The sequence below is a fragment of the Homarus americanus genome, unplaced genomic scaffold (assembly GCF_018991925.1).
Source record: "Homarus americanus isolate GMGI-L3 unplaced genomic scaffold, GMGI_Hamer_2.0 scaffold39675, whole genome shotgun sequence".
In the NCBI taxonomy this organism is placed as follows: domain Eukaryota; kingdom Metazoa; phylum Arthropoda; class Malacostraca; order Decapoda; family Nephropidae; genus Homarus; species Homarus americanus.
Genome location: NW_024736071.1, coordinates 14,066,197 through 14,086,280, shown reverse-complemented (window position 1 = coordinate 14,086,280; position 20,084 = coordinate 14,066,197). Strand labels below are relative to the sequence as shown.

The 20,084-nt window shown below is 40.1% G+C and overlaps 1 protein-coding gene across 2 annotated transcripts in view; it reads right to left on the bottom strand.

Moving 5' to 3' along the window:
- LOC121871809 (hepatocyte growth factor-regulated tyrosine kinase substrate-like) overlaps positions 1-20,084 on the bottom strand; it is a 129,577-nt gene that overhangs the window by 87,580 nt on the left and 21,913 nt on the right. For both annotated transcript variants that reach the window (XM_042374308.1, XM_042374309.1), the window contains exon 4: positions 15,571-15,720. In XM_042374308.1, coding sequence (XP_042230242.1) covers positions 15,571-15,720 — 150 coding nt within the window. The remainder of the gene's footprint in view (positions 1-15,570; positions 15,721-20,084) is intronic.

Here is a 20,084-nt window from a genome sequence, read left to right as displayed (position 1 = left end):
ATTATGTGGACGACATAGGGTGGCGAAATAACCTCAGGTTTGCTGAAGTCCCCGAAGATCTTTACGAGAGCTGGGAGTTATCCCAGCACAAAATTTTATGCCTACTAAATGAACATTTTAAACTTAATGAAGTCAAGTTTGACCGAGTTCAACTCGTCAGGAAATCCAACTCCTCCCACCCGAGACATCATAACAAAGTTCTCTTCCCCATCTGTTCGTGACAAAGTCTTCCACCAGAGTAGAAAGCTGACAGGCACTACTGTCTTCATCAACGAGGACCTATATCCAGGTACAACTAAAGCCCACCAACAGCATATGGGCAAGTTTAACAAAACCAGGAAGCAAGGGAAACACGCAATGTTAGGTCATAAAACCCTTGTTGTGAGGGACTCTCTGGCAAGTGGATACCCCTCCACTCACCCACCAACTGTACAAGCTCCCCAAACCCCACAAGAACCCCCTCCCCACAGAGAGGAAACCCCCTATACCTTGCTAATACAGTCCTCAAACGTGAAAAAATACTAAATTCCTTGAAGCTATTGTTGATGAGAATCTTAGATGGAGAAACCACATACAAACCATTCACAGTAAAGTCAATAAACAGTGCAGTACCCTGCATCACACTCGTCAGTCACTCACTCTTGCAGCCATGAAAGAAACCTATAGGTATTATGAACTTGTTTACCAACACTTGATACACTGTCACACACTATTGGGAACCTGTAATGGCCCCTGTCTCATCAACAAAAGTATTATATAAATGGGTTATTTACATCTGATTTATATTCAGATTCATCCTCTGTAACTTTCCACTGGCTATGAGGTGACATGTTCAATGCACGTGATAAGGTGTGCCCACGGGAAGCTGCGTCATACTATGCTGAGTAAAGGCATAAGTAGCCGGCTCTCTGACCACCTAAAGCGAGCAGTAGTTTGATATCCTTGACTAGAGGAAGACGTTATTTGAGTGCCGCAGAGGAGGAACGACGTACCAATTGCGTTCTCCCTCGATGGGTACACTACTCAGAGAGTAGCACTCCCAAACTTACATCGAACGGAGGGCAGGAGACTCCCCTCTCTCTTCACGCTCATAGATAGCGGAAGACACAGTGATTTACACATCAGGAATTGCAGCTCGTGTGAGTACGAAAACGACATATCAGTCTACGTACCAAGGCGTCGGTGTTTTGTGAAACTAGAAAAACAAACACCCTACAGTGACACGTTACAAACAATATCCGAGTGTTAAGAATATCCCGTATTGAGACGATAATTAGTGGGTGTTTCTCATTCTGTCGCCCAAAGATGGAGAATTATTCCCATTAACCGCAATTGAGTTATTGTGGACGTGAAATCCCTGTTAACAACAAGTGAGAGGGGTCAGGAAAGCGTCTGTCAGCACCTGACCATTCTGTGGAAGGTATTTCCCTGTCGTGAAGTGGATTCAAGCGGCGTTCGTCATGCAGCGCGCCCCCCGACCCATAGTGGGAGGAAAGAGTGCGGTTACCCACCCCCCACCTGGAACCATTTGTGGTTTCGCGATCGTTGATTGCAGTATTTCCGGTGTCATCAGACAGTCCCCCATATATATACGGGATTGCAGAAGATTTGACATTCAGTGGAGACATCGTATCAGCGCATAGCCTACAGTGGGAGGGAAGATTGACGTCACCCACACGCCTACACCCACCCCAAAACAGATAGCAGCTAGACGGATCGCGTTTTCTATAGACGCCCTAACTCCTGTATTAGGTATTTAAAGAGTAAAATAATATATTCACCGTAAGACTGTAACTTCTCAAGTGATTGTTACAACTAACAGTCATCTCACCATATACACAGTTGGTAAAGGTAGAGGAATTATGTTCTCCCCATTACTGTGGCATACTGGTTTAGAAGAATATATATATTCTTCTAAACCAGTATGCTATATATATATATATATATATATATATATATATATATATATATATATATATATATATATATATATATATATATATATATATATATATATATATATATATATATATATATATATATATATATATATATATATATATATATATATATATATATATATGGTGACCTCCGTTAATAACTCAATCCGTTCCAGAAGGTCGTTCGTTAACCGAAACCATTGTTTCAATGGGTTTTTGGGTAATTGGTTCCAGCTCACTGAAAATTTCCTAAATTCAACAAAAATGGTAGAAAAGTTCACTTACTTTGAGGTGTGTATGTAGAAGGCTCCTGGATGATGATGATGATGATGGGATTTAGAATGGGGGTGGAGGAGAAGGAAGAAGAGAAGGCATTGGGGTGGAAGAGAAGTCACCCCATGGCGCCATTTCACCCATAAAATTTTAGCTCTCTAGTGTAATTCAAGATTATTTTCTTTAAATCAACACTGCACTGCATTATATATTGTCAATATGTAAAATATATTTCAAAATGACCAATAATTTGCTTGGAAACACAGAAAAAAAGCACTTAGTTGAAGAGAGTCTCAAGCAAGATGTTACCTCCAGTGAAAACAGAGAGAGACTAACTCCTTTTTGCTGTGTTAAGAGGCTGGATGCCGCGCATTAAACTAGTCACTTTACCTTCAATTATGTTCAATAATTGTTAAAATGACTAAAAAATTGAATATTAAACTTTTAAAATTATTGAATAGTATAAACTTCTTGATATTTACTAAAATAGTAAGGAATTTAAGCCCTAGAACCGATTAATGTATTGGCGGACTGATACTAAAGCTGGTTGCCGGGTCAGTGCAAGCGAAAACATGTTGAGGTTGGTTCGTAAGAACTTCGTTAACCGAATTTTTTTTCGTTAACCGAATTGAAGATCCTTATGGAAGGCAGTTCGTTAATCGAAATTACGTTAACCGAGGTGTTCGTTAAACGAGGGGTCACTGTATATATATAAAAATGCTTTGAAAACCTTTGATCTAGATGTATGATAGTTATTTTGTGGGTCCCTTTTTTCTGACCTGACCTGGCTAGTCACGTCACCACCCTTCTCTTAATAATAATAATAATTAACGGTTTATTGAAAGAGCTTGGCAGCCAGAAGGCTGAAAATATACAGTTACATATTTGGGGAATGGGTTACAAATTACAAATAATATACAAGTAACATGAGTGACACAAATAAGACATATAATAACTAGATGGGGAAAAGCTCAAACTACAGTTCATTTCAACATAGTGACAGTGCAAGGAGTAGTGTTTACTGGGAGTGAATACACTGATTTATTACAAGTTATTGATAATTTTTACAATGGTTGGGACTGGGCTGTTCTTATAGCGATCAGTTCGTGCACGTATGGGCTGGATGCGGTTGTGGTGTCGAACAGCAATTCTCGGACAGGGGATCTCAGGTGGTAGTAGGGGCCGGTGTCGAGGATGGTGTAGAAGCTTCTTACCAAATTTGCAGATGAGGCCGTGGTGATGGTCAGTGAGAGTCGAAAGGGTCAGTGTGTTGAGCGCTTCTTGATATGTGGAGTAGGAAGGGAGAATAATCTTGCATGCCCTCTTTTGCACTTTTAGTGTTTACTGCTAGGCATTTAGGGAGGAAGACCAGGTGGGGAGGCATAGGTGAGCTTGGGAAGTATGAATGTTGTGTAAACACTGAGGAGCTCGGGTGCAGGAACTCCGAGGGACTTGAGTCGGCGGAGGAGGTGGAGACGGAAACTGGAGGATTTGACAACTTCACTGACGTGTGGTTTCCAATTTAGTTTGTTGTCTATGGTGATGCCGAGGAGCTTCGTGGAATCTACAACCTGGAGTGTGTTCGGACCTAGAGTAATGGAAGGAGGTGGGACAATGTCGGAGGAGAGGTTGATGTGCATAACCATGGTCTTGGTATGGTTGATGGTGACATGGTTGTTGGTGGCCCAGTTTGGAGACTGTTCAATAAATCCTGAAGGGCGGTATAGTTGGGAGCAGAATTGTTGACGCTGATCCCAATGGTGGAGTCGTCGACATATTTCCAGCGAGCAGGGGTTTCTCTTAGGGCATCATTGATGAGCATAAGGAAGCAGAGTGGTCCCATCTTGGTGCCTTGGGGGACGCCACAGGTGAGTGACTGAAAGGTGGAGACAGCCCCTCGGAAGCATACAGCTTGGCGTTGGTCACTGAGGAAGTCTGTAAGCCATGGTATAAGACTTCTCCAAAGCCCGAGGTCAATAGCTTTGTTGATGATTATATTGTGGTCGACTAGGTCGAACGCTTTAGTGAAATCAATGAAGGCGACAGCTACAGACGTTTTTCATTTCTCGAGATGCGGTGTGTGTTGGTGTGGGGATTAGTGGATGTCATCATTATGACCTGACCTCATGTTTGTAAGGTCACCCTGTATATTTAAGCCTCTCTCTGTCCATGTAATCCAGTTGCCTCTGAAGATGACTTGAATAAAGACGAAAGCTAAGGTACTCCGTTGTTTCCATTTTCCCGTGTGATTTTATCAATATATATATATATATATATATATATATATATATATATATATATATATATATATATATATATATATATATATATATATATATATATATATATATATATATATATATATATACACCTAGACCCCGACTTACGACGGGGTTAGGGACCCAAATCCAGGTCGTAAGTCCGACATGGTCGTAAGTCCGACATAGATAAAAAAAAAATCTACAATGAAATACAGTACAGTAAAAGTAATGAATAATGATGAATGGATACAGTACAGTGAAAGTAATAAATAATAAGGAATGGATACAGTGTGACTGAGCACTTAACCTTTAATGTACAGTAGTCAGCTGAATGCACATGGGGCCCCCATAATTTTCTAATTATACATGGAGACTGCATTAACTGGAAACGTTTCGGTATAGAAAATGCGTGTGTCATTTAAAAAATTTTTTTTTTTTTTTTTTAAATCTATATCTGAGGCGGTCGTAAGTCCCGACGGTCGTAAGTCCACGTAGTCGTAAGTCGGGGTCTAGGTGTATATATAAAACGTAAGTGTAAATATGCAATAGCAATCAAAGATATTGTTATATGTGTTACATTTACTGCTACAGGAAGATGAACTGTTACATATGCTACACGTTGAGTTTATGTCCATAACCAATACTGAGTTATTAAAAGTTGCTGAATTATGGCAACAATCCTGTGAGCTGAAGTGAACATTAGTTTCTGCAAATGATTCGTTCACTGCCCAGGGTGTGACTGGACGTGACTGCAGTTGTTGTGACTACTCATCAATCAACATCCTGTCAACAAAATTCTTTCGTATGGCATGAATAACCCCCAGTTACCAGCACCCCAACATAGTGATGACATATCTCCGGTCATGAGAGATGGTCTCAGCATTCTGAGGTATGGTGTGGTGGATGATCTAGTGTAACCAGGAGCGGTAGTTTGCTGTACTCAGAAGTTTCGTGAAAATTTACCCAGTCACCGGACCTTGGAATCAGCTGTGAGTGACACACACAAGTCTACGGAATTGTGGCAACAATTTCAAATTGTAGAAAGGATTCTTCAATCAAGCCTACAAGAAATAGGTAGTATCTAGGTATACATTAAATATATACCGTATTTTTCAGCTTAAAAGACGCACTTTTTATGACAAAAATATACCTCGAAAAATACCATGCGTCTTCCAGGACACGAGTCGATGAGTTGTAGCAGAGGTTTTTGAAATCAGCCCCTTACAAAGACTGTTACCTCATTACAGTACTTAACAATTACAAGTATTCTCTATACAGTACTATAAAACTATTGATTTAACTAATATTGTTGATATATTGCAAAAAAAACAAATAATAAACCCTTGCTGCTGTGTGGCTTGTTTACTAATGGCAGTGGTGCGGCAGCGCCATCTATTGAGGAATTGCTAAAGGTTTTCTGCTGGTCTCAAATGCAGGAATGTTTGTTACTTTATATGTAGGCTCTCATATTTGGACACCTATTTACAGTAGGCTCTCATATTTGGATACCCATTTAGACTGTAAAAACCCCACAAAATTAAAATCTTCCAAATTTAAATACAACTTCGTCATCCAAGTAAAAACACACACACACAACAACATTGGCTGTCCTTATGTTTTAACTTTATTACCACTGGTGGGTAGAATTTTTTTTAATTCAGAAACATTAATTAAAATATATATGAACAGTAAATAAGTGTTGCTTTCATATTCTTATGTAGAGTAATGATGATATGTTTACACATGTGCTCACTTACATACGCGATCTCACTTTTTTTTTACCCTTAATTGTTAGCTACTTCCATTGTTCCATTTATTAACATTAAATAACATTACTTAAAACAACCATACTAATTTTACTACAGCTACAACCAGGGTCTTATTTTCTTCAGTTTTATATGTAGAACCAATCAGTCACTGGTTTTGTAAACAGCAAAAACAATGACGTGTTTTAATATTCTTCGTATTATTAATGAATTGTATTGTTCAATTTGCCACATAAACAATAATTCAATCAAAATGAAATTCAGAAACATTAATTAAAACATATATGAACAGTAAATAAGTGTTGCTTTCATATTCTTATGTAGAGTAATGATATGTTTACACATGTGCTCACTTACATACATGATCTCACTTTTTTTTTCCCTTAATTGTTAGTTACTTCCATTGTTCCATTTATTAACATTAAATAACATTACTTAAAACAACCATATTAATTTTTCCACATTAATTTTAATACAGCTACAATGGAGGACTTATTTTCTTCAGTTTTATAATTATGTAGAACCAATCAGTCACTGGTTTTGCAAAAAACGAGTTGTTTTTTTACTTTTATTTTGTTTTTAAATAATGATTTTTGTGGTGGGATGTATATCCTAGACAAGGTTCTTGAAACTCCAGGGCACGAGCAGTAGATATATTCCATAAGTACAGTAGTACAAGACTTGGCAGGATAACCAACAGGTACAGAAAAACAGGGAAAAGCAAAAAGGACTCCGTGTCGTAGCCAGGCCGAAGCCAATCTGAGGGAAGTTAGCTAGCTAGGCAGGGAGAGTTGCTAGACATTACTTAGGACAATAAATGAGACCTCTAGTTACTTGACTAGCGCGGTACAGACATAGTACATCGGGACATAGTAAGTAGGCATAGGCATTAGACATAAGCATAGATATCAGACATGCTATGATAATATATAGTAATACAGACATGTGAATAAATGGTATAATGAATGATAACAGAGTCTTGCCGTCAGGCGTGTTCACATATCTTGGTATTTACATATCTACAAAATTTTTGGTTTTATATAGACGTTGATATACATGTTTACATTTGCATACCTTCTACTGTTGGAAAATATTTCCCGTCGTTGTCATACCGACAAAAACAAAAGAAAGAATGTAAACACTACAGCCCCTAAGATGTGGAGGTGACCAGGTGTATAAAGTGAGTGCTGTATTAAAGACGTCACCTTCTTATACAGATTTTTTTTTAAATTGATGAAAATGACGACTGATAAGCAGTTCTAAGTGATGATATTCAAAGAGGTGTGTGTCTAAGGGTAGACACTGCTGCTAGGTGACCAAGTCCCAGGTTGATGATCTGACTTTCTGCAGGGTCTCAATTGTTTCTCTTACTTTGACAACACAACATACATGCAGGTACCTGTATATTGTTTCTCACTCTTGATATTTTTTTCATTTTTGTATTTCTTTATTATTAATATTTTTATTATTACATTTTCGCCCCCTAGGCCCCAATGTGGGTCAGTGACCTGTGCCCAGGTGGGCTAAAACCCATATTTTTTTTTTTTTAGAATTTCATTTCCAAAATTAGGGTGCGTCTTCCACGATACAGAGTCTTCCAAGCCGAAAAATACGGTACACACATTTACATGTTCGAGGCATAACTCCACATTGATAGAACATCGATAGGTTATTGTCATTGTTGAAAGTGCTTACTTATTTTAATATATATTGAAGTGAAATAATTACCAGTATATATTAGACATAGAAAATGTGGACATTTTCTTTTGATCCCAGGGAGGATAAGAATGTTCAAATTTTTCAAATTACATATTTCAATGATGTCAAAGACACATCTTCTTAAAATATAAATACAGTCAACCCTCACTTTACACGGTTAATTCAACCAACGGCGGCCCACGTGAAGTGAGAAACGCGTAAAGTGAACAACATAACATATGGGATCCATTGAAATAGAGACCGGGCCGACCCCCAAACTCCACTTTTTCCCGACACAATACGTACGTTTTACTAAAAATAACATCTAACTTTATGATGGTATTCACCCACACATAATACAGAAAGGAACAGTCAATAAACTGAAGGTTAGGTTAGAAAAAAACAAGGTTGGGGTTAACACTTACGTTAGTAGAAGAGATGGGTCGGCGTACGGGAATGGAGGCTGGTTCCGAGGCAGAGGGCAGGCTACTGGCACTCAGGTGAGTCACCATCACTGTCATCCACACTTGTCAGGGCCTCAAAGTCATCATCACTGTCTCTACCTCTGTCACTATCACTGGCTTGGGCTGGCTGTTGTGGGTTGCGGGCGAAGAACTCTGTTATGCTTTGCTGACGGCTGGTGTTTATGTTCTCGTGATAAACCTTGATGTAGGGCTCCATAGTCTGCAACAGCTGGGTAGTGAAGATTTCATACCTGTTTGCGTCAGGGTCGTCGGAAAGGAGGAGCTTGACTTTCTCGATACACTCGATGGCACCCCTAACATTACTATGGGATAAGCGGCGTTCTTCTTGGGATGACGCACCACCTGCCTCTTCACTGACGTCATCATCATCTACCATCTCGTCGGTAGTCACATCAGGATCCCTTATCACCTCCAGGATGCCGTCGTTGGTGGTGTCGGAGAAGCCTGCAGCTGTAACAGTCTGCGCAGCTTCTCTGGCAAAGTCCACTGCTACTGCAACAGTCTGAACCTCACCAGTCACAGATTGACTCTGCCTTACGGCCGGAATGCCTTGCAACACATGTCTCCATGCGTGACGAACAGTTGCTACAGACAGCTGATCCCATGCCTCCACCAAGAAGTCCACAGCTTTCTTGATGTTGAATATTCTCCAGAATTTTTTTAAAAGTACTTGTTGCTTTGCCAACTGTTGATCCTCATCGTCTTCGCCCTTGCTATCGGTGGTGGTGTCACTCAGGTTATGCAACTCTTCCCTGGTGTTGGTGTAGTCGTTCAGGAGCTTGAATTTTTTAGTAGAGAATGCAGCTTTTACATTACAGATTAACTCTTGGTCCATGGGCTGTAATATAGACGTAGTGTTGGGAGGAAGGAAGACCACTTTTACGTTGGGGTGAAGATCTAACAGTAGGGGCGAGTGTCCTGGTGCGTTGTCCAGCAGCAACAAAATCTTGAATGGCACATTCTGTTGCTCACAGAATTTCTTCACATCGGGAACGAAACAGTCATCAAACCAGGAGATGGACAGTGTAGAGAACATCCACGCCTTACGTGCGGTCAGCCAGTGAACATTTAGCTTGGTCATGTCATGCTCTTGTAGGCGTGCGGCTTGTGTGCTGTGTGGATCACCGATAACTTGAGCTTACAGGTACTGGAGGCATTGGTGGTAAACAGGACGGTGATGCGCTCCTTCTGCAACTTCCGGCCCCGAATCTTGCTGGCATTCTTCACAACGAAGGTCTTGGAAGGTAGCTTTTTCCAAAAAAAGACCAGATTCGTCCATGTTAAACACCTGGTCGTCGGTGTACTGTCCTTCCTCCATAATCTCACGTAAAAACGGAGGAAATACCCTAGCCGCAACACAGTCAGCAACTAGCTTCTTCACCACCAATGTTGATATTGGTGATCTTGTTCCTCTTTTTAAACCTCTGTAACCACCCAGAGGAAGCATTAAAGGGTTTGGGCTCTGTAATTCCCATCTTTCGTGACACTGCAGCATACAGTTCACGTACGTACTCCTTAACAGAGCGCATGTCCACCGCCATGTTCCATCGCGCCTGACGCACCAAGTAGCTCACAAGTAATTTTTCCATCTTGAGAAGCACCTGGTTGTGGAAATACTTGATCATAGAAGCACCTGTAGACTTTGTGATGTTCATGTGCTCCTTTATCTTGGCTGCATCCTTCTTAATTGTCCTGATCGTAGACCCGTTAACACCATGCTGGCGCGCGAGATCAACCTGTCTTGTTCCTTTCTCCAACTCTTGTATGATCTTATACTTCTACTCAGAGGCTTAGGAACGCCGTGGTCTTCAGCGAAGTGCTGGGTCCGTGCAGGTGCCTCTTCTGGGAGGGGAATCATGGGCTGGCCTACAGAACAATGGATGCATCGATTACAATGGTGTGGCCTGGAGGGGATTAAACTGCCAGGTCAAGCGCCGCCTTTCCTCCTCCCTCCTCCTCCCTCCTCCCTCTCCGGGTGGACACGCTACATTACTTTAAACCACCATAGCTAGAAGCAGAGGGAGGTCCAATTACAGCTAGAAGCAGAGGGAGGTAGGGATGCATGGCCAATCACAGTCCGATACGTCATATGAAGTCACTGATAACGTAACAGAGACATGCACTGCGCAACCTTACCGCGCAGCTTGCGGAGGCGGAGGCGGGAGCAGGTTGGAGGGGCGAATCTAAAAATAGCGTCGAGCCGGACACTCTCCGCGTAAAGGGGTACACGCACCGCGGAATGTGAGCATTCCGGTTTCGGCAGGGTACCGCGTAAACGTGGAAACGCGGAATGTGGGACCACGTAAAGAGAGGGTTGACTGTATGATAGTTCTACAAAAGTATCACAGACTCTAAATTTTCAGCCATGCCGTGTTGAACCCTTCACAACTCAGTACCATTGCTCTCCGCAAAAATGATTGTTTCGTTGAAAGAGTCTTAAGCACCACACACTCATTCATCTAGCGTGATTACAGTAGCAAAAGTTGCACATTGCTAAGAAGATGTGTTTTTAAACACGAAGTAGGCGAAGATTACTTCTGCTATGTTGCTTTTGATATTGGCAGTAAAAAAGGTTTTTGAAGTTTCTTGTTTTATTTGAAGAGTATTATGTTTATAGAATTCCTGAGTGTAGATCAACCGTAAGTTCCACTATTTATGAGTGTGATGAGAAAGGGACGGAGTTTATGTATATAAACGTGAATCAACGTCCGTTCGATATTAATTGGTGTGAGTGACTGCCTGAAGGCGTCGCCTTGGTGCGCGCTTACATAGATGCTGACATATGGGCTTCTCCCTCTTGGGAAAGCGACTGTTCACGTGTTCAGTTCATGTCCTCACAGATAGTGGAAAGTTACAGGGGATGAATCTGAATATAAATCAGATGTAAATAACCCATTTATATAATACTTCTGTTGATGAGAAAGGGGCCATTACAAGCCTCTGGCTCGACAAAAACACAATCCTTGATTACTGTACAGAAGAGTTGTGCTCACAATGACCTATTTAAAAAAATTGATCACACTAACGAACAATTTGCTAAATCGAAAATGTTAAAATTTGAGGATATTAACACCTACTGCTGTGCCCTATTTGTTTACAAATCTATCAATCACTTTCCAGTTCCAGAATAATCAGATCCAACTTAAGACACCCAGAGCTAATAAGACCACCCACTATGCACTCCTTTCAGTTCCAGGCCTCCATAAAATATCATGGTGTGAAGGAGTGGAACAACTTACCCCCACCAATTTGAGCAATGACTACACTCCCTTCCTTTAAATCATCTCTAAAAAAATATCTATTGTCTAAGTATTAATATTTTTGTAATACCTACTTTATAATCCTGCTTTTACTGTACCCCCAAAACCATTATATTATAAATTATTATGTAGATAGATAGAAATTACCATTGCAATAATTATATTTGCCGACACGACATGATACTGACAGCTTCTGTCCTCTTGTTTCACCTTAATACAACCCATGTTGTACTGCTTCCCCCCCCCCTTATCATATTAATGTATATCAACTCCACTATAAAATATGTATATACTTATAATAAATATGCAGAAATAAATTTTTTTTACAAAAAATAAAAATTACTAAATAACTTAGTGAAAACTGTGGTAACATTCTGATATTTTCTTAATAACACAATGTTACATGTACTATTCCATTTCATATTAAATGTTACATAATACTTCCTTGAGATAAATGTACCGTATATATCAGGTGCCTTCAAGTGAACTCAGGCTCTCAACTGGCTCAGCCATGTCAATGTTAAATATAAAAAAATATTGTTATTATTATTGACTCTGTATCGGTATTTTTCTGGCTACAGTATATAAACTGTGTCAATATCCAATATCAGTGTTACAACTTTCACCCAGCACCACTGAGCAATAGGTATATTACTACTTTCTACCTAACATGCTATAAAATAGGTTTGTTTTTTAAACTTTACAATACAGTATTTCATTACTGCACTAAGAAGGAAGGAACACACACACACACACACACACCACATGTCCCTCATAACACCATATGTGAGGGAATTACTACACCACGTCAAGTCCCTCATAACACCATCTGTGAGGGAATTACTACACTATGTGAGGTCCCTCATAACACCATCTGTGAGGAAATTACTACACCACGTCAGGCCCCTCATAACACCATCTGTGAGGGAATTACTACACCACGTGATGCCCCTCATAACACCATCTGTGAGGGAGTTACTACACCACGTGAGGCCCCTCATAACACCATCTGTGAGGTAATTACGACAACACGTGAGGTCCCTCATAACACCATCTGTGAGGTAATTACTACACCACGTGAGGTCCCTCATAACACCATCTGTGAGGGAATTACTGCACCACGTGAGGCCCCTCATAACACCATCAGCGAGGGAATTACTACACCACGCCAGGTCCCTCATAACAACATCTGAGGGAACTACTACACCACGTGAGTTCCTCCTAACACCATCTGGGAGGGAGTTACTACATTACGAGTTTGCTGTTCAACACCTACATTAATCTGTATGTTCACTGTATGTTCCTTTACCTTTCTCTAATGAAGGCTTTTGTTAAACTACCAATGTATGTAATAAGTCATTTATGTCCAATGTATATTATCAGCCTTCGGGCTGCAGAATTTTTTCAATAAACAGTTAATTATTATTATTATTATTATTATTATTATTATCATCATCACCACACACACACACACACATAATGTGGAAGTACGTGGATGACTGCACTGTGGGGGTTTCAGTGGACAACACCGCACCAGACTACTCATCGCTCCAAGGCACCCTGGACAGGCTACAGGCATGGACTACGGAGAACAAGGTCACCATCAACCACACCAAAACCGTAGTCATGCACATCAATACCGCCACCACTCCAGTGCAAGCCCCAGCAGTCACAGTGGGTGCCCATCCTCTCCAGCTGGTGCAGTCTGCCAAGCTCCTGGGTGTAACTATAGACAACAAACTTGACTGGAAGGCCCATGTAAATAACACAGTCAAGGCAGCCTCGTACCGCCTCTGCATGCTACGAAGACTTAGGTCACTTGGGACACCCACGCCAGAGCTGAGAACCATCTACAACGCCTTTATTCTCCCCAAACTAACGTATGCGTCACCAGCCTGGTCGTCGTCTCTCAACTCCACCCAACAACGTCAGCTAGAGAAGGTACAGAAAAGGGCCTGCAGAATCATGCTCGGCGCAGAATACTCCGGCTACACCAATGCTCTCTCCACCCTGGAAATGCCATCCCTCAGTGACCTCCACCACCAAGCACTGGAAAGGTTTGGCCGTGGACTACTGCACCACCCTCGCCATCGCCACCTCCAGCCCCCCACCCAACTCGCGCAGTCCGCCACTACAACAAAATACAGCCCATAAGAGCCCACACCGATAGATATAAGAACAGCACCATCCCATCTATTGTTAAAATAATAAACAGCTCCTGATTTATGTACTGTACAGCCCTGTAAATGTATTCAATGCATATTATATCATTATGTCTAAATCAAATGTAAGTCTGTATATTTTCAGCCACCGGCTGCAACTCTATTAATAAACCGTAACACACACACACACACACACACACACACACACACACACACACACACACACACACACACACACACACACACACACACACACACACACACACACACACACACACACACACACACACACACACACACACACACACACACACACACACACACACACACACACACACACACACACACACACACACACACACACACACACACACACACACACACACACACACACACACACACACACACACACACACACACACACACACACACACACACACACACACACACACACACACACACACACACACACACACACACACACACACACACACACACACACACACACACACACACACACACACACACACACACACACACACACACACACACACACACACACACACACACACACACACACACACACACACACACACACACACACACACACACACACACACACACACACACACACACACACACACACACACACACACACACACACACACACACACACACACACACACACACACACACACACACACACACACACACACACACACACACACACACACACACACACACACACACACACACACACACACACACACACACACACACACACACACACACACACACACACACACACACACACACACACACACACACACACACACACACACACACACACACACACACACACACACACACACACACACACACACACACACACACACACACACACACACACACACACACACACACACACACACACACACACACACACACACACACACACACACACACACACACACACACACACACACACACACACACACACACACACACACACACACACACACACACACACACACACACACACACACACACACACACACACACACACACACACACACACACACACACACACACACACACACACACACACACACACACACACACACACACACACACACACACACACACACACACACACACACACACACACACACACACACACACACACACACACACACACACACACACACACACACACACACACACACACACACACACACACACACACACACACACACACACACACACACACACACACACACACACACACACACACAGTGTGACCCTGAGGCAGCTCCCACATGCAGAAGCTATACCACCCTTCCCTCCCCTCATATGAGGAGGTGACACTCAAGACACAACCACACTTAACTCTTACCCAACGCAGACTCCGCCTTTCAAACGGCGTCACCCTTCACAGGGCGCCACAACTTTCATGACGTCACGCCTCATAGGCTTTCTCATTGGTCGAAAACAGGCCTAAGGCTTTCAAGCAGAACATTTATATTATCCTAAACCACACATGAATGCACTGACCATTGTGGAATCAAATCTAATTTGACCTTTAAGTTCTGTACAGTACTGTATATTAAGGAAGTCAGCTATGACCTGGTTTACTGAAAAAAGTACAGAAACTTAACTCTAATCCACCCAGTCTTTACTGTACAATATTCATATACAGTATCAGTTCTAAGACTATATCCTCACCTTTCTTCGGATCATTGTGAACTGTGAGCGACAGCGGTGGCAACATTCTCCATCTGCCCAATCAGGTGCACGGTCAGCCGTGAACATAGCATCACTCTCACTAACAGTAGGCATGTGGAAGCCCTCAGCCCTCAGAATATTAACAGTATCCTGTGAAAACAATAATGCACTATTAGAACTATGTGTAAATATCTATCTATCTATGGTTGTATTCCAGCATTTCTCCTCAATTAGTATCCCTGAAAGAAGTTGAGTGGTATGAGAAATATTTTCTTTTTGATACACATATTCACAACACAAGTGAATATGATGCCAAATACTGTAGTTAAAATATCCTGAAAATTAAGAAAAGATAATTAGTAAGAGCTTCACCCCAACCAGACACAATAACTATTAAGACAAAAACTATAAATAAGATAATAACTATTAATTATATTACTCAAGGATTAGCCTCAGAAACTTGAAGGACTTGTAAAACCCCATAAGCCATTACAGACAAGGATACACAAAAATAAGATATGGCACTTTGAACATTACTACATACAGTATCTAAATGAAGAGAATGAAATCTTAGATATACTGTAATGTAAGAAAGAAAAATAGACAACACAGGAAAGTCAGAGATAAAACGGCCAGGAGAACAGCACAGAAAAGAAATGAAAACTGGAGATGTTTTGACATACTGAAGAGTGAAGGATGGAAGAAGGAAAAGGTAATCTTATATTCAATTAGTGAAATATCAAGAGTGCCTTTGTTAACATTCAGCAAGAATGAGAACTTCTGAAGTACCAAATCAGATATTGTTACATTATGCAATAATTTATTGTCAATAAAATGAATCAGAATAACCCAGGTTAGGTTAGGTTAGATCGTGGTCCTCGACATCTCCAAAGCATTTGACAGGGTATGGCACAAGTCTTTGCTTTGTAAACTTCTCTCCCCCACTTTGTTTTCTAATCTTTAGCTTCCTTGAGAACCGATCCATGGCAGTTGTTGTCAAGGGATCAATTTCTCGCTTCTTCTCTACCAATATTGGTGTCCCACAGGGTTCTGTTCTTTCACCTACTCTCTTCCTTCTTTTTATCAATGATTTATTTCACACTACAACTAATTCTATCCATTCTTACGCTGATGACTCTACTCTTCACTCTTATTCACATTTTAACCCTTCCTCCTAAATCTCAAACTAGATCTGTTTCTAGAGCTGATATCATTACTTCTATCAATGCGGATCTGTGCAGCATCTCTGAATGGGGAGGTACAAACTTGGTTAAATTCAATAGTAATAAAACTCAGTATTTACCAATTACTAATCACAACTTTCTAAAGTAGATGATCTCCCACAAATTACATTTTAGGACGCTATCATTCTGCCAAATTCTGAAATAAATATGCTGGGCCTCACCTATTTCCTCCAGTATGTCCTGGACATTAAACATCTTTAATATAGGTAAAACTGCCTCCTAAAGTTGGGAATGCTGTACAGATGTCGTAGTTACTTCACTCCTGAGCAGTTGCTCCAAGTATATAAGGGATTCATTCGTCCTAACTTGGAGTACTGCTCTCATATCTGGGTGGCTCTTCTTCTGTCTAACTGTTAGATAGTGAAATCAAAGGCATTTCGTCTTATTAACTCTTTCTCCTTAGTCGCACAATCTCATCCCTTTCTTCGCCGCAATGTTGCTTCACTCTCTCATTTACAGGTACTTTAACGGGCACTGTTCAGTGGATTTGGCATCCTGTGTTCCACCAGCAAGGCCATGGGCTCATAGCACACGCTTCCATGTTCATGTGCCCACTGCGGATATCGCCCACGAGAATAACCCCTTATAGTACCACCTCCTTTCCTCACGCAGCCAAACTGTGGAATGCTCTGCCTTCTTCTGTGTTTCCATATTTATACAATCTGTCTCACTTTAAATAGCTGGTTTTCCAGCATCTTCGTGGTGTAGATTAACACAGTATAACCTTTTCCTTCTCTAATTTCAATTTCTTTCTGTTCTTATTTTTTCGCCCTCCAGGCCTCTTGTGGATTGTTTGCCCTGTGCCCGTGCTAATTCCCGCAAAAAAATAAATAAATAAATAAAAAAATAAAAAAAATACACAACAAATTTTAGAAGAAAAACACATGAATATTTCTGAGATTAAAATACTAATTTTTGCTGCATACAGACAGACAACAGAGTCAACTTATTTTAATATTCAAGTCTTACCTATTTACAGCTAGATATGTGAGGGGGGTCCTGTGTTTATGATAAATAAGTGCACCTGTAAATTTACAACACAACTGTTTGTTCCTTGGAAGCCTGTATATGCAGACCCCAGCACAAGTAATCCTCAGTGACACTCAGTTGCCATAAACTCCATTCTAAACATTTAATTTCATTAAAACTACCAGTAAATATAAATTTTCAGTTGAATTGTTAATGAATATAATAACTGTAAAGGTTATATTTTCAATACAAAATTTCACAACTACTAAAATAATAGTTTTAGCAATGATTTCATCACAGCTGACATCCATCTTACAAATGCCATTCAATGGTTCTCTGTTAGGAAAATAATGTCATTATTTCTTTCTCTATACTACACTGTACACATACTGATAATTCAACAAAACATCTTTCATATCTTACATCCTATACTGTCTTTATAAGCACATTAATAATACAGTAAAGCCCAACTTTCTCAGGCTTCCCTGGAGATAATGTAAGGCTTCATTACTCTTATGAGTCATAGGTTTGATGCAGTAAAGACTTGAACTCGGTTGAGCAAATATTCTTCTTACAATCACTATTTTTCATACACCTTTCTGTTTGTTTTTTCAACTTTTCAGCACTGTCAAATGCAGAGATATTCCTTTATCTTAAATACTTTTACATTATTGGTTCCAGCATTTCTTCCATAAAGTACCCACAACTCCATAAGCCAACTTTTTGAAACCCTGCATATTTAGAATAATCATGAAAAACTGATCACCAATATATCTAAAACAAGAACTTGTAATACAACTAATATAATTTAACTGAAAATACAGTATAGTACAGTGCAATTGCCTTTCTTCTAATTTTCCACCAACACCAACTCACACCCAGGAGTCCAGTTTCCATTAGAATTTTCCAAATGAATTCCAATAGTCTAATCTACAGTTCACTTGGATGCCCTTCCTTGTTATCAGATATTAATTCACACCCCACTATCTTTGAAATGCAGCACTGTTAAGACCAAGAGTATGTAGAATTTGTGAATATTCTCAGTTTTAGAAAAATGGTCACTACCCTATGCCCCTCCCTCTGAAACTAAATTCTGTAGCATTTTTCAGATAAACAATTCTGGGTAAATTTCAAGTAAATTTAGGGGTGGAAGTTATTAAATATAATTTAATTACAAATAGCAAGAAATCACAAGCAAGAAACCAAACAAAACAACATAATATACAGTACTGTAGTTCATTGTAGAATTAAAAAAAAGTAGAATATGTTACGGTCTGTGCCTTCCAAGAGAATTGGGTAGTTATTCCTTATGATACCTGTACTACTATACTCTATCAGTTCAACAAATGCTTTCGTATAAATTATTTGTTTACATTTATAATATTGTATGTTAGGACAATTATTCATATTGTTTCAATGTTGTCAATATTTTAGTAAATCATAGCGCTTAAATTTAATTGACAGCATTAACAAATTTATACAAAAGTAGAATACAATGGTCCCTCGATTAACTAATTACCTCCCATAAGGATCTTCATTTCGGTTGACGAACAGAACTTCGATTGACGAAATCCTTACGAACATCACGTTTTGTTGTGAGCATGATCAGCTGATGGGCAAATCTGCCAATTCAGTAATCTGTTCTATGTTTACATTCATTTCCAGTGGAATAAATATCAAGAAAGTTGTGCTCTTTAATATTTTTTGCATTTTTTATATTAAAATTATTAGTCATTTTAAAATTTATTTAACATATTGATAATATATGCAGTACAGGGAACTAGTTTTTTGTGCTCCCATCAGACGCTTGACTCAGCCACCAGGCGTTAGTTGGGCTTTGTTGACAGTGGAGTGAACATCGATTTTGCTGGTGTCTTGAATAATTTTGTATTTTTACATAAAAATTATTGGTCATTCTGAAATTTATTTAACATATTAATAATATATAGAGCAGTGCAGTGTTGATTTAAAGAAAATAATCTTGAATTACACCTAGTGAAATTAAAATTTTATTGGTGAAATGACGGCATCAAGCATGGGTCCCCTGAAAGGTGATTTCTCCTCCATCCCTATTAGCATAAGGACAGAACCAGACAATGTGATGTAGTCGTGGCCAGAATTAGGTTAGGATACAGACACATCTGGCAAGTTAGTAACGCTGTACCCATACCTGAACACTCAGCATGTAAACTTTATGATAAACCTCTAAAGCATACACTTGAACACTATATTATTGAATGTGACACTGTCAAAGACTTCAGGCCACCTGACTTATTGTATCTTGAACTATGTAATTACTAC